Raw genomic sequence first — 14,405 nt, 5'->3', positions numbered from 1 at the left:
GCCGTCTATCAGCAGTGATTGTAAAGAGTGGCTGACGGAGAATAGCGCAGAACACGCTTTACACAACGCAGTGGGCACGCGCCACTCGCTGTCCGGGAGACCCGTTGAGATGGCATGTGTGCATTCTTGACAACTGTAAGTCGTATAACTTATATTGTCAGTTCATTTAAGCATGTATTAGTCTATAGTTCTCGCACATTTTAGTTTCACCTTCACCTGCTAGCTAAATTGCACGTGGCTGTTGATTCAATACAACGCCCTTGATATCATATCATGGCATAGGCCTAGTAGGCTAAACCGTGATTATTTCATACATTCATGAAACATATTGGGGGAAATTCATTCAACATAATTCACAGCCAAATAACAATTAAAAGTATGCTATTTGAACATTTATAACCTAACCTAAACTGGCAGGCACTGCCTCCGATTTGGTGTCTGCTGCGGTGCGTAGCGCAGCTCGGACCGTGCGCCGCTGCCCTTTTTTTCCTCCATAAACTCCGCTCTCAGCTGTGTGCAATGATTCCAGCCAGTTGTAGCATGTATAAAGTTATATGAACACGTAGTCAGCTACCGTCTACGTGTAAGCCTACTGCGCCTTTCACAGAGCGATGGCCCGGTGCTTTTCTTCTGATTCAGAACCATCCACGCTGTAGCCTACGTTACCGACTCTGGCTTTGCCTTCGGCCCATCGGTGATGCATTGCCCACACTTGTTACTCGAGACCGCTAGTTACGTTTCTCTGACAGAGACTATGATTATTACTAAGCAACCAAGATGCATCTTCAACCACGCAAAAGATTAAAAACAAAACCGCGAAAATCCGAGCGGTCAATATGACAGTGTATGGCCAAAATAGGTCAAAGTGATTGTATTTTCTTTGCCTTTTGTGTAATGTACAGTATATAAAAACTATTTTAAATGAAAATACAGACTCTTTTAGGAAAAGTCAGGTACCAGCAGGATTGTATTTTTTTATTAAGCAAAGTTATTACACATAAATTTCAAAACGGTTCAAAATGACCGTCCTGGCCGTTCTAGTGTAACCCAGCCTTGGAGTTATTTTTCCAAAAGCCAAGAAAAATCAAATGCACACTGCAAGGCTGCCAACTTTGCCACTGAGGCAAATATGCAATTTGTTTCATTATGAATGGTTTCATACTATAGCCTACTTTGGGTTTTGGTTTCCCTATGAAGAAGTTCTTGTAAAATTAATTTTGTAGACCTATGTTCCTCAAAAATACAGTTCAATCAAAACGAAATCAAAATATGCCTCATTGTGTGTGAATAGAGGTGAATAAATATATTTGTTTGTGTTGCAGCGAAGTGTCAGTTCTGTTTAATACATAAAACATTTGCCAGCAGGGCGCCGGGGGGGGTGTGACAGATCTGCCCCCACTGCTAAAAAAAATGTTAGAGGAAACACTGCTGTTCAACTGTGTTAGTGTTGCCACACTATCCTGATCATTATAGCAGTAAATGGGAACAACCAAATGTCTTCTATATAATTTAAAACAAATACCATGATGACTAGACCTTGGTTAGGTGTTCTTATAATGGATGTAAGTATGGTGAACAGCAAGCAAATATTGATTATATGTCAGTTACTGCCTTTTGCCTTTGCATGACTCCTTGTTTTTGGCACATGATACAAAGGCAGAGTACAGTAACTGCCAAACAAGGGTCAAAGGTCAATTTTGAACTCAAGATTTTTTTGCATACAAACATTTCTTCATTATAACAACTAGTTGTCACATTTTGGGAGTTCTACCTATAATACTTTTGTCTGGACAAAACAAAAACTTTAAAGTCATTTTTCTCAGTTTCACACTCTAGTGAGTTAAGGTCTTTTGCCTTTGCAGGGCAGTATTGGCTTGTTTGGCCTTTCACTTGATGTCCATTTGTCCTGGTTGTCTCTACCACGACACTGTGTCACACACACTGCTAGTGTTGTAATCCATGAGTGGCAGAAGTTTAGGCCCTGGTAATGCCACCGGGCATCCTTTCTTTTGATATTTCTAGGTATGACTAACTTGAGGAGATCATGGGTTAAAGCTAAGATACAGTGAAAGCAATAAGTTATATTAAATGGATGGCTGGTTCAAATTTTACTACTTATCCACCTCAGCCCAACCAGCACAGAATCATACTTATATTGGGAATGGAAGACATAACCTAAACCCAACACCTGGTGTGTATACTGTACCTCAGATGTAATTAGCAGGGCTTTGTGAGCTATGGTACGTACATGTATAATGATGAACATGAAGAACGACAAATTTACCAACACGGACAAGTTTCAGATTTACCTTCAACAGACAATTTGTGGTTAATGACTTATAGCAAGCAGCTGAAAAACCTAAGAGTAGTTTCTAAGATGACCACAAAATGAGTAAAGCTAATTCTAGTCAATTTTACATAGCCCACAAATATCAAATTTTCCTCCAGGGTATTACAGTCTGTACAGCATACATGGGGGCTTTCATTGGATAAGAAGTTTGCAGCATGAAACTTCACAATTAAAATTTTAGGAGAAGTGAGATTGTGCAACATCCCTTTCTATTCTCTCTTCTTTTTGTATGTATTGAGCATATGAGACATTTAAATGTATTAACCTTTCTAGAATGTTCCATATGCTTATGACGTTGTCAGGATCAGGTGATTAAATATGATATATGCAAGAACAACGAAAACTGCAAACCCACATGTTGCGGTTTCAGTGGAAATAGCTTACATTCTTTTTCCAGGAAATTGAAACAAAGTGACAAAAAGCAGCCGCACATCCTGAAACATGTGGCTTGAGCAGAAACTACAAGAAATGCCATGACTTGTGGCAGTCTTCTCCAAATCAACCAATGTGCACACAACACCAATATAAACCAGAGATCTTCAACAGGGGGTCCTCAGAGTCAATGCAGGGGGGCCTCCAAATTATTATCCAAAAGGTTTTTTCATAAATTAAAATGTCTTAACATAATTCTAACATATTATTTGCAAATATAAATCCCCACTGATGATAGGCTCACTTGCCTATAGGTAAGGTAGTCACTAAGATAGCCAACTACAGATACAGTTAACTAAGATTCTTGTGCCACATGTATGTTTAACATTAAAAGATGATTTATAAAATCATGCCAACAATTATTGTTTTAATAGCTTGGTATTCTATGCAAAAACGATATATATAAAGGGTTCAGGTCGCCTACACGTTATGGTAGGCCCAGTTTACTATGCAACTTAATTTCATACAATATACGTAGTAGGGGTCCCTGCTCCGTCTCTCTTTTAGTTAAGGGGTCCTTGGCTTAAAAAACGTTGAAGACCCCTGATATAAAACACAACGTGCTACCACTGCTATCCCTTGCAACACATGAGAGACAAACATTTGACTACAGCAGGGTGGTGGCGGAGTTAAAAGAGATCATACCTTAAACTGGATATTGTTTGATTCCTGCAACAACCAGTGTGTATATATAGTAAACAGTTAAATCCAGAAGCAGCAGCTCTACTGGTTTAGTCACTGAGTCACTTATAAACTCTTCCAGTCTAGCCTGCATGCCCATTCAAGAACATCAAGCTCTGTGTGCCAACATGCATCGGCCTTGTTTTTAATCATCTAGTCCCGATACTTAATGTTTTTTTGTTTTTTTTACTTTTGTACTTTAATGAAGAAGTGTGCCTTGATCTTATGAGAGGAGTCAACTCCCATTCATGTGGAAAGTACAGCAAAGTTTGTGTTTGTACTGATAACAAGTTTGGTCCTCACTGAAGAAAAGTGGTTAGCTGCTTGTCTCTGTCTACAGTAGGTAGCAGATAAATTCTAGCTAATGCAGGAAGTAACACTTCAATCTGATGCAATACTCTAGACTAATTATAACCAGAAATGGTATAAACTTGACGTGTTGCTGCTGTCACAGTCAACCCGCATTTCTCAGATAAGACCATATTCTTAATGAAACTTTGGCTTGAGATAAACTTAAACACCATTTTACTTAAAGCAGAAACAGGAACAAAACTATGCTGCCTGAGAGGAAGGAAACTGTTTATTTGTCTATTTATTGTGTGAAATTATTGAGTTTTTTTAAAGAACACCCAGTTGTGAAAGTACATTTTATTTCAGTTTACATTAACATGATTATCTTGCCTTGAGCACAGAAATCAAGCATGCAGGCAGGCCAAAACCTGCACAGCAGCGTGGAAATGAAACCACAAATGTATTGCTCAGCACAACAAGCACTGTAATCTTTTAAAATAAGATATTATCTTCTCTAATTCCTCTCTTCTTTTCTTCATTTGCCACCTACACTCTTTTTTCCCCAGTCAATTTCCCTTACGCATAAAGCATGCCACTGTTCTCTCTCCACCGAACAAACAGACAAGTCTTTAGATGAGAGTAAACAGAGAGCTATGAAAAGGCTGCAGCACCAGCAGAGAGCTTTGTCTCCTCCTCCTCCTCTGTCTCGCTCACTGTCACCTGACTGAAGGGATCACAAGCTGTTTGTGACATCCTGTGTCCAACAGCCCACATACCCATGTTGCAACATTGAAGTAAAAAACATATGAGGCTGTGGGATTCTCCAAAGGGAAATTCCCTCACTTCACTGTGGTTACACACACTCACTGCGCAATCGTGGAATCCACACAGTCTCTACTGCCTGAAGATAACAAGAGAAGACGTAAAATGAGAAGTGAAACAGTTTGTGTTATCAGCAATGAAGTTATAAACTTTGTTGGACTGTTTTATGGCATCACAACAAACACTGACAAGGTTTATAATATATTATATATATATATAAGAGCTTATTTTTCCGCCAATTATTAGCTTTATGATGATTGTAACAGCTGAAAACTGTTAATTGACACAATGTTTGTTTTCATTATATACAAAATAGTTTGCTTTCAATAATAATAATAATAATAATGATACACAATAAAAATATAAAAAAAATAGAAATAACAGAGATCTACAATTTAATTAAAAACTCATGATTTAGGGTGACAAGATGAAGTTGTGCAACGGTGATTACAAAATAAAAGTACAACAGTATATGTCACCATGATGTGGTTCAGAAACCTTCACATTAAAGTGCAATGTGAATGAGTCATTCTTCATAAATATCTATTTCTAATCCTGATCTCATCATAAACTAATGCATTCCTTGAACCCATGACACAACCTCACACTAAACACCCCTACAGGGTGGAGCACTATTCATTTGACTTCTAAGTCACAGGATGGCAGTTTTGTCCATTATTCAGCACTGACTTGACGGCATCTGGTGATCTACACTTGTCATCGGCTCTTGCTCCTTGCGACTCTGGTCAGGCGGGGCCTCCTCGCCCACACCCAACTCCCACAACGAGCTCTCAGATTCAACTGTAGTACGTTTCAACATTGCCAGCGTCCGTTTCCTGAAGTTTCCACACAGGCCGAGATAGAGCAGAGGCCTGAGGCAGGCGTGCATGCAGCCCAGACCAGATGTGACCATCAGAGCTTTTTTCAGGGAACGTTGAGGATTTCCAGATAAACCAGTATCAGGTTCATTAGCGCTGTTCATGATGGTGTCCACAATGAGTGTGATGTTGTATGGCATCCAGCAGAGAAAGAAGGCCACTACCAGGGGCAGGATGACCATGATGGCCCTCTGCTTCTGGAGGCCTTCAGTGCTTCGTTTCAGCTGCAGCGGGATACAGGAGCAGCAGATGATCAGGGTGACTGCAGGCAGCAGGAAGCCCAGCGTGTGGTGGAGCAGGCGTGACGCAAGCTTCCAGTCAGTTACTGACTGAGTGTAGCTGTGAACACACTCATCTTTCGTCGCCACCAGGAAAATCCAGTGAGGGATGGTGAGGATCAGGGAGACGAGCCAGACCGACAGGCAGCTGATATGAGCTAACCTGGGCTTCTTCTGGGAGTACAGCTGGGTCGCGTGGACGATGGACAGGTAGCGATCCAGACTGATGCAAACCAGCAGAAAGATCCCACAGTAAAAATTGATCTAGGAAAAAGAAAAGGAATACTTGAGCTGTGATCTGGATGGAAGGATGGAAACCTCCGGCCATCTTTATCCCTTTCACTTCTTCACCCTGCTCTGATCCCCCACTGCAAATGCCTGGAGAAATGCCACCCGGGAGTATACTTGCTCAATAACAGTATTAAGTACAATGACCCCTGACCAAGAGTCTAGATTAAGTGGGAAATAATGGCCTACAGCCAAACACATCTTTTTTGCAGCTTTACTGAAAAGATCTCCCTTTTTACTTTCCAGCCCCTGCCTGTTCTAAACACCACTTGGTACTTACATTAAAAACAGCTCCACAGATCTTGCAGAGAAAACCCCAAAAGCACCATCCACATTGTTGAGTGGCCTGTGCAGCCCAGAAGGGCAGCGTCGCTAGCAGCAGAATGTCAGCAACACTCAGGTGGAGGATGAAGGTGTCTGATATACTCCAGGATTGCCTCTTCTGAGCCAGAACGGCCAGGAGTAGTCCATTTCCCAGCAAACCTATGACCAGCTCCACAGAGTACAGAACTGGGATAAAAACGGCTTTACTGGCTCTTGTCTCAGTGTCCCCTTCATACACATAGTGATAGTCACCGTAGTCATAGGTGCTGTTCTGGAGTAATATTCCATCGACTACCACATCCATGTTCATCTATTGAGGAAGCAAAAAGGTTTAACTCAAAAGAGAGAAATCCATAATGAAGTCCAGATGTGAGAAATACCATCTTATACTCTCTCTCTCTCTCTCTCTCTCTCTCTCTCTCTCTCTCTGTGTGTGTTTGACAGTCAGTTGTGTGAGAGTTGAGTCTTGAAAATCTCCTTGGAAAGTCCAACTGTTATATATACTCAAACTCACACATCACTCACATGGTGTCACAGGATTAGGCAACAGACTGGGGTTAAACGGAAAGCACTGTCTCCTTTGGTCACTCTCTCTCTCTCTCACTCACACACACACACACACACACACACACACACACACACACACACACACACACACACACACACACACACACACACACACAGTTTTACTGTTGACAGAGATAGATATGCAAACACGACACGAAACCATGAGCGCTGTTGGCCATATGCTAAGAAAAGCCACAAGAAGTGCGCGCAGATAAATATGAAATATTGCTTCAGAAAGGATCCGTTTCGAAAATGACACGAGAAAAAGAAACAGAAAGGGGAAGGCTTAAATGCTCTATTAGTATAGTATGTATAGTATAGTGTAGTATACTATAGTAAGTATAGTAAGTATATTATAGTCTACAGCAATATTGGCTACAGCAAAACTGATGTATCAATGTACTAGTTAACATATAGTATGAAAATCATCATTTATTATAAGACAAAAAACTCTAACCTTGACATGTTTGCACACAGGCCTATATGATCTTACTTACCATACAGGGCTTCAGCTGCAGACCGAGAGGACAATCACCTCTCTGTGTGCAGTGGACAGATGATCCTAAAAGAGGACAAACAGCAACCTGCACGGATCTCTTCTTCACACCGGGGTCAGCAGCTGTGGACGAATAGCCTGACTACCGTTGCTGTTGCTGTTTTCAGGGGAGGACGGAAGAGCTTGCAGCTGTCGAGCGTCTGTAAAGTTCAGCAGAAAAACGCACAAAATATTTCTCCGCGTTTGAGCGCAAACTTTAAGTATCGCTAAACTTACAGTGAAAGTGAAACATGAAAGGTTTGAGGGCGAATCCGCGAAAACAAAACGAGCAGGAGAAACTAAAGCGGACGATGAGAAAAGCATGGACGCTCTTCGCGAAAAGACTGTAATCTTATATTGTTATTATTATTATTATTATTATTATGATGCACAAACTGAATTAACATGGACTTACTTTCATTAATTCCCCACTGGATTGTTTTAGTTCATCAAATGTCATCACAACTCTGAGAATCTGCCATCTCTGAAATCCGAGTCGCTCGATTCATTGTTTTTCAAAATTAAATCTGTAATAAAATTCACTGCAGTGTCTACAAATAAAAATCCAAGAAAACGGGCTTGAGAAATAGACAGCACTGTAATATTTGTAGTGTGAAGCACATGATACGATAGAAGTGACATAGCTCTTATTAATTGCCATATATGTTTGATACGGGCGTTTTATTTTGAAGGCTCAATTACCCTTCTTCCGCGTTTCCGCTTTCTGTGCCTGACTTGACACAACTTAAGAACACAACACGGAGAGCTGAACACAAAGCTGTCGAACAATGCCTGCACAAAGTGGCGCGTTCCACTAGATGGAGCTGTGTTTGTGTTTCCAAACCGATCAATAGATACAGACGGAGGCCGGTGTTACTGTTGCACATCGTCTGCTCGTGTGTGCTAGACAATGGAGGGCGAAGAAGAGCGCGTACGCAAACGGAGTAAACATTAATACATTACGTCCACGGATGCGAGCTGTATGATTATTCGCGATTTGTTATTGCTTCCTAAGGAGAAAAAGTAAACCGCTGTTTATCTGAAAGTAAATAAAATATATTCAGGTAGGGCCTACATTTTCTCTGAAATTTAACATTTATTTCTTTGTGACTGCATGCACATGCATGCACAATTACATTTGTAATAAGCACATTGGCTAAGTTGTCATAATGTGTGACCCCACTGTAACTGCTTAATAAAGGAGTTAAACTTCAAAATATTGTTTGGGGTAGTTATGTCATGTCTTCACACTAATCTGGACCCATGTTTTCTTATTTGGAGTCATCACAGAGCCAGTATCTCAGAGGTCACCATATATGACAAGTACTTGTCATATATGGTGACCTCTGAGATACTGAGATACTGTCACACATTCTGACAGCTGCTACGTAGCAGCTGTCAGAATGTGTGACCCCACTGTAACTGCTGAATTGATGACTCCAAATAAGAAAATATGTGTCCAGAGTAATGTGAAGACATGATATAACAACCCCAAACAATATTTTGAAGTTTGACTCATTAATTCAGCAGTTACAGTGGTTTGCACGTCCGGCGCTACTTGTCATATATGGTGACCTCTGAGATACTGGCTCTGTGATGACTCCAAATAAGAAAATATGTGTCCAGAGTAATGTGAAGACATGACATAACTACCCCAAACAATATTTTGAAGTTTAACTCCTTTATTAAGCAGTTACAGTGGGGTCACACATTATGACAACTTAGCCAATGTGCTCATTACCAATGTAATTGTGCATGCATGGTACATGCAGTCACAAAGAAAATAAATGTTAAATTTCAGAGAAAATTAGTAATATATTTTTATTTACTTTCAGATAAACAGCGGTTTACTTTTTCTCCTTAGGAAGCAATAACAAATCGCGAATAATCATACAGCTCGCATCCGTGGACGTAATGTATTAATGTTTACTCCGTTTGCGTACGCGCTCTTCTTCGCCCTCCATTGTCTAGCACACACGAGCAGACGATGTGCAACAGCGCCCTCTGCGGTCACACTTCCTGATGGGTCACAGCTTACGGTGTAACACCTGTTTCAAGTTCACCCGGATATTAAGGTCATTAAGATGGAATAAAACCAGCAATACAATAGGTATTTTTATATCAATGCTTGGGTTGAATTTTTAGTGGGATCGTGGTTTTCCTCAGTTTAGTTAGCTAAAAAAAGAAAAAGTTAAAGAAGAAAAATCAATCAGAGACATAAAGATGGCAAACATGGCTAAGTGTCTATGCAACCATTGTATTGTTGTGAAACATAATACATTTAATTGGGTAGTACAATTTCGAGGTACTTTTACTTTACTTGAGTAGGCCTAGGTTATTTCCATTTTATCCTACTTTATACTTCTACTCTAGTACTAGGAAATATTGCACTTTTTTTACTGAACTACATTTATGTGACAGCTACAGATACATTACTTTCGAGATTAAGATTTTACATTAAACATATGTATTTATAAATAATAAGCTTATGAAATACAATGCATTGATAAAGATTAAACTAATGGTTCCTAACCTTTTTGACAAGTGAATGATGTGAAAAATTTTAATCTGAAAAGTAACTAGTAACTATAGCTGTCAGACAAATGCAGTGGCGTAAAAAGTACATTTGCCTCTGAGATGTAGTGGAGAAGTGTAAAGTTGCATAAAATTGAAATACTGAAAGAATAAGTAGGAATTGTACTTGAATAGGCCTACTTGAGTAAATGTAGTAAACTTGTAGAGAGAGAAGATGAGCCGTTGATGCATATATAATATGACGCTATATTTTTATTCAAAAATATTTATTATAAAAAACTTTGTATGTATTTTGATGTAATATACAAAATTTGAAATGAGTAATACTCTATTCATTTCCTCTTTCGCAGAGTTTTGAAGCACAGCGGAGAGAACAGCTGTATATGGATCATGAAAAAAAAGAGAAATGACAATTTCAACACAAACAACTTTCAGATATATTTACAACATTTTCACTGTTTTATAAGCTAAAACTTGTTTTCCTGCAAACTGTGAGTGTGGAATCTGATAAGAAAAATGTCTGTAGAGAAGTGAGATATGAGTCTGAAGCTACAAGCTACATCATAACTGCTGAGCAAGTTTTTCAAGAGTATGAAGAAATCTAGATGTTTCACAAGATTTGACCTATGGACACAAAAATCCACAGTTCTCACCAAAAAGTTACATGACAGCATCAGCATGTTGGATGTGGCGTTTGGTTTTACTCTATGCTCCACCCTAACTTAATGATTTCATTACAGTTTTCTTGAAAAACAGAAAAAAAGACAAAACAACATGTATGCTGCACCATACCAACAACCAGATATCAAAGCACCAGTGGAAGAACTAGCCTATGTTACTTTTTGCTCTGAGAACATGCTTTGAAGCCTTTATTAAGCTGAAAATATATTTTCATTTAGTCCTTTCTTTCTCTGAATTCTATCAAGTTCTCTTACCTCCAAAAACTTCACTCACACACACACACATACAGAGCTGGGCAATATATCGATATTATATCGATATCGTGATTTGAGACTAGATATCGTCTTAGATTTTGGATATCGTAATATCATAATGGCATAAGTGTTGTCTTTTCCTGGTTTTAAAGGCTGCATTACAGTAAAGTGAATGGTCATTTTCTGAACTTACCAGACTGTTGTAACTGTTCTATTATTTTCCTTTACCCACTTAGTCATTATATCCACATTACTGATGATTATTTATCAAAAATCTCATTGTGTAAATATTTTGTGAAAGCACCAATAGTCAACACTACAACATCGTTGCGGTATCGATATCGAGGTATTTGGCCACAAATATCGTGATATTTGATTTTCTCCATATTGCCCAGCCCTACACACACACACACACACACACACACACACACACACACAGTCCCTTCCTGTCTCTCGAATAAGTTTCACACCATGACAGAGTATGAGGTGTTTTCACTTTCTGCAGAGCTGAACGATCCGGTGGTTCTTCTGATCCTCCACTCCCTCTTCTCCCTCCATTCCTCCATCCCCAGCAAGCCTCTCCGTCCCAGCAGCCCCTTACACATTTTGACCAGCTCCCTCCTGAACTTCACCCCCACAAAGCCATACAGCAGAGGGTTCAGGGCGCAGTGCGACAGCCCCACACTTTCAGTGATGAGAGTCCCAATGTCCACCACACGGCCAAACTGGCAACCTCCAGTCACCACGCCCAGCTTGTGCAGACTATCTGCCAGCTGGAAGCAGTTGTACGGTGCCCAGCAGATGACAAACACAGACACTAAGGAGACGATGAGGCGGAGAGACTTGCGCTTTTGGCGGCGAGTGGCGTTGCAGAGAGACTTGAAGATGCGGATGTAGCAGTAGAGCATAATCAACAAGGGCAGCCCAAAACCCAGAACCATACTGACCAGCTGCAGCCCCACCTGCCACTGGGTGGAGTTCTCAGTGAACCACACCTGGCACAGGAGCGCCTTCTGATGGCCCACCGTGTTCATCTCCACTACCTGTTTGAAGGTAATGTCCACTCCACTCAGGCCCAGGCAGCCCACCCAGATGAAGGCACACGCAATCTGGGCATGGCAGGTGTTGCGCTTCCAGCCAGAGCTGACAGCGTGAACTATGGCCAAGTAACGGTCAAAGCTGATGCAGGCCAGAAAAAGGATGCCACTGTAGCGGTTCAGGGAGAAGAGGGCACCGGAGATCTTGCAAACAGCCAAGCCGAACATCCAGTGGTGAGCCCACTGCACTGCAAACAGGGGCAGGGTGAAGGCCAGCAGGAGGTCAGAAATGGCCAGGTGAAGGAGGAAGGTGTCCGTCAGAGAGAAAGCACAGGCTCCGCCACTCTGAGAGTTTCGATAGCGTCGGATCACACACAGCACCAGCACGTTGCCCAAAAGAGCCAGGACGAACACCAGATTGTATACAACGGGCGAGTACCTCTGTGCAAAACCATATGTGTCCTCCTGTAAGCATGGGGCTGCATAACTCTTGCTCATGTTAGGGGACAAGCTGTCATTTTCATAATCCTCATATTCCTGTTGACAAGAGAGAGGAAACAAATTCTGTCAAATTATTGAAAGAAAAGTGTACTCCTCAGCATTTCACAAACTTCATGATGCAAAACCAATCATTGTTTTAAATTTACTTGAACCTCAGTAAGGGCAGTTTTAGACATAGGATTCCCAAAACGTCAAATTAAGTCAGTTTCAGTATTTTTCCTTATCAAAAAGGAACTTTAAAGATAATTGATGCATGCATTTAATCATCTTCCCGTTTGTGGTTATAAACCATTTAATGTTGTACAATGCTGTAAAAAAAATCAATTGTTTGTGTACCTTGAGTACAACATTTGAGTAACTGAAAATATCTGCAGGATTTACGACAGAAACAGTAGTCTCAGTTAGCACTTTGTGTTTCCTGATGACTAATGATGTAAATGTAAGAGTTAATGTAATGAGAAAAATATCCACTCACCCAGTAATTTTCTGTGGTTGATGGAACTTGATCCATATTTGTAGCAAACAAGGAGGCAGCAGAACACCTGAAACCCGCCAACAGTCAAGAGACCATACACTCATAAACACAATGGGTAAGCATCCCTTTTTTCTTTCACACTTGTCCAAATGACGGAGGATCAGAAAGAAGAAGTCTTAATTTCAGGAACCGAAACCTTGCACATTTTAGACAGATGTAAACATAGCTATAGTAGGAATTGATGACTGTGTCAGGGAAATTGTGACATATATCTTTAAAACATGGCTGCAGCCAGCTATAAAACCCCTTCAGACAGAGAAGTCAGAGCTGTCTGGTGACTGGTGCACTCAATATGGAAAATATTCTATTTTCTATCTTCTACCTCATCTACTAAAGATCCAATTTATGTAACTTTGATGTACGAAATCTGTGCTTATAATATCAAAAGAGAACAAAATTTATGGGAATTTAACCCCTTGAGATGTAGAAAATGGTTTTACATAATATTGCTCCACAAATGTAGGAGAAGTGAAAGTGCTTGGTTGGCAGAAATTTCACAGTCTCCACTATCTTGTTGCTTACATTTTGCTTGCGTTGAGATATTAAGCTTTACACTCAGAATGTATTGTCATAGCTTGGTAAAGACTTAGAAGTATTCTTTAATTGCCATAGATTTTACAAGCCTAAGCTAAATTAAAAAAATATAAAATTATTGAAGAAAACCTTTTTTAATTTTACTTACTCACCTTCTGAGATCGTGTTAAGGAGACAGGATGCAAACACAGTGGTCGACAAGAGACATCCTGTATACTATATAATGATTAGATACACTTAAAAGAACACAACAGGAAATTGAGTCATTACTTTAACCGCATAAATAGACACTATACGGTTAAAGTAACCCACTCTGATGGGCAACCATAAACATGCTCTTTAGAGATGCTTTGGACAAATTGATATATTATTATTATTATTATTATTATTATTATTATTAATATATTCTGCTAATACACTGCATGCATCTATATTATTCTTACTACTATTATGTCACTGCTACTACATTACACATATCTGTACATGTTGTTCATAGTTTGTACATATTACATAGCCATATTTATTCTGCTCTTATAACACTGCAATATATTTCTTGTCCTGCCTATGCTCCACCTGTCTATACTTTGTATATCACATTGCACTTTTCCGCTTTTTTTGCACTTCTGGTTAGACGCAAACTGCATTTCGTTGTCTTTGTACTTGAACTCTGAACAATGACAATAAGTTGAAAGTAAAAAGTTGAATCTAATGTAATCTAAACCAAAATCACATCTGCAAGAATGTATGCAGTAAAAGGAAATACATTTAACACTCTCTCATGCTCTGTAAAGCAACTTGTGATAGAGACTTGACACCTCCCTTCCTTGTTTGTAACACAAACAAACTCATGCAGACTCAGACTCAGGAGCATTCAAATGCTGG

At 39.9% G+C, this 14,405-nt stretch overlaps 2 protein-coding genes across 4 annotated transcripts; both read right to left on the bottom strand.

Moving 5' to 3' along the window:
- Window positions 1-3,971: 3,971 nt before the first annotated feature.
- Window positions 3,972-8,006, bottom strand: LOC120562096 (C-X-C chemokine receptor type 3-like). Of its 3 annotated transcripts, XM_039805569.1 has the most exons (4): window positions 7,862-8,006; window positions 7,409-7,607; window positions 6,301-6,654; window positions 3,972-5,996 (listed from the first exon to the last, which is right to left on the bottom strand). In XM_039805569.1, exons 2-4 carry the CDS (start codon window positions 7,409-7,411, stop codon window positions 5,256-5,258), a joined length of 1,098 nt encoding a protein of 365 aa, XP_039661503.1. In that variant the 5' UTR covers window positions 7,412-7,607; window positions 7,862-8,006; the 3' UTR covers window positions 3,972-5,255. The 3 variants fall into 3 exon arrangements, with proteins under 3 accessions (XP_039661503.1, XP_039661504.1, XP_039661505.1); XM_039805570.1 differs by lacking the exon at window positions 7,862-8,006 and having other exon boundaries at window positions 7,409-7,845; XM_039805571.1 differs by lacking the exons at window positions 7,409-7,607; window positions 7,862-8,006 and having other exon boundaries at window positions 6,301-6,932.
- Window positions 6,969-13,832, bottom strand: cxcr3.2 (chemokine (C-X-C motif) receptor 3, tandem duplicate 2). The gene is made up of 4 exons (XM_039805568.1): window positions 13,676-13,832; window positions 12,930-12,996; window positions 11,317-12,490; window positions 6,969-7,027 (listed from the first exon to the last, which is right to left on the bottom strand). The coding sequence occupies exons 2-3, from the start codon at window positions 12,963-12,965 to the stop codon at window positions 11,381-11,383; spliced, it is 1,146 nt and encodes a 381-aa protein (XP_039661502.1). The 5' UTR covers window positions 12,966-12,996; window positions 13,676-13,832; the 3' UTR covers window positions 6,969-7,027; window positions 11,317-11,380.
- Window positions 13,833-14,405: the final 573 nt, after the last annotated feature.

Source organism: Perca fluviatilis, chromosome 7, assembly GCF_010015445.1.
Source record: "Perca fluviatilis chromosome 7, GENO_Pfluv_1.0, whole genome shotgun sequence".
Classification (NCBI taxonomy): Eukaryota; Metazoa; Chordata; class Actinopteri; order Perciformes; family Percidae; genus Perca; species Perca fluviatilis.
Note: the sequence above shows the minus strand (reverse complement) of the source record. Positions and strands in the feature narration are given on the sequence as shown.

Coding starts and splice junctions, on each gene's coding strand:
- LOC120562096 (XM_039805569.1), bottom strand. Junction 5,997..6,300: donor TCTGTGGAGCTGTTTTTAAT/GTAAGTACCAAG, acceptor TCTTTTTCCTAG/ATCAATTTTTACTGTGGGAT.
- cxcr3.2 (XM_039805568.1), bottom strand. CDS start 12,965: ATGGATCAAGTTCCATCAACCACAGAAAATTACTGG. Junction 12,491..12,929: donor CAACCACAGAAAATTACTGG/GTGAGTGGATAT, acceptor TCTTGTCAACAG/GAATATGAGGATTATGAAAA.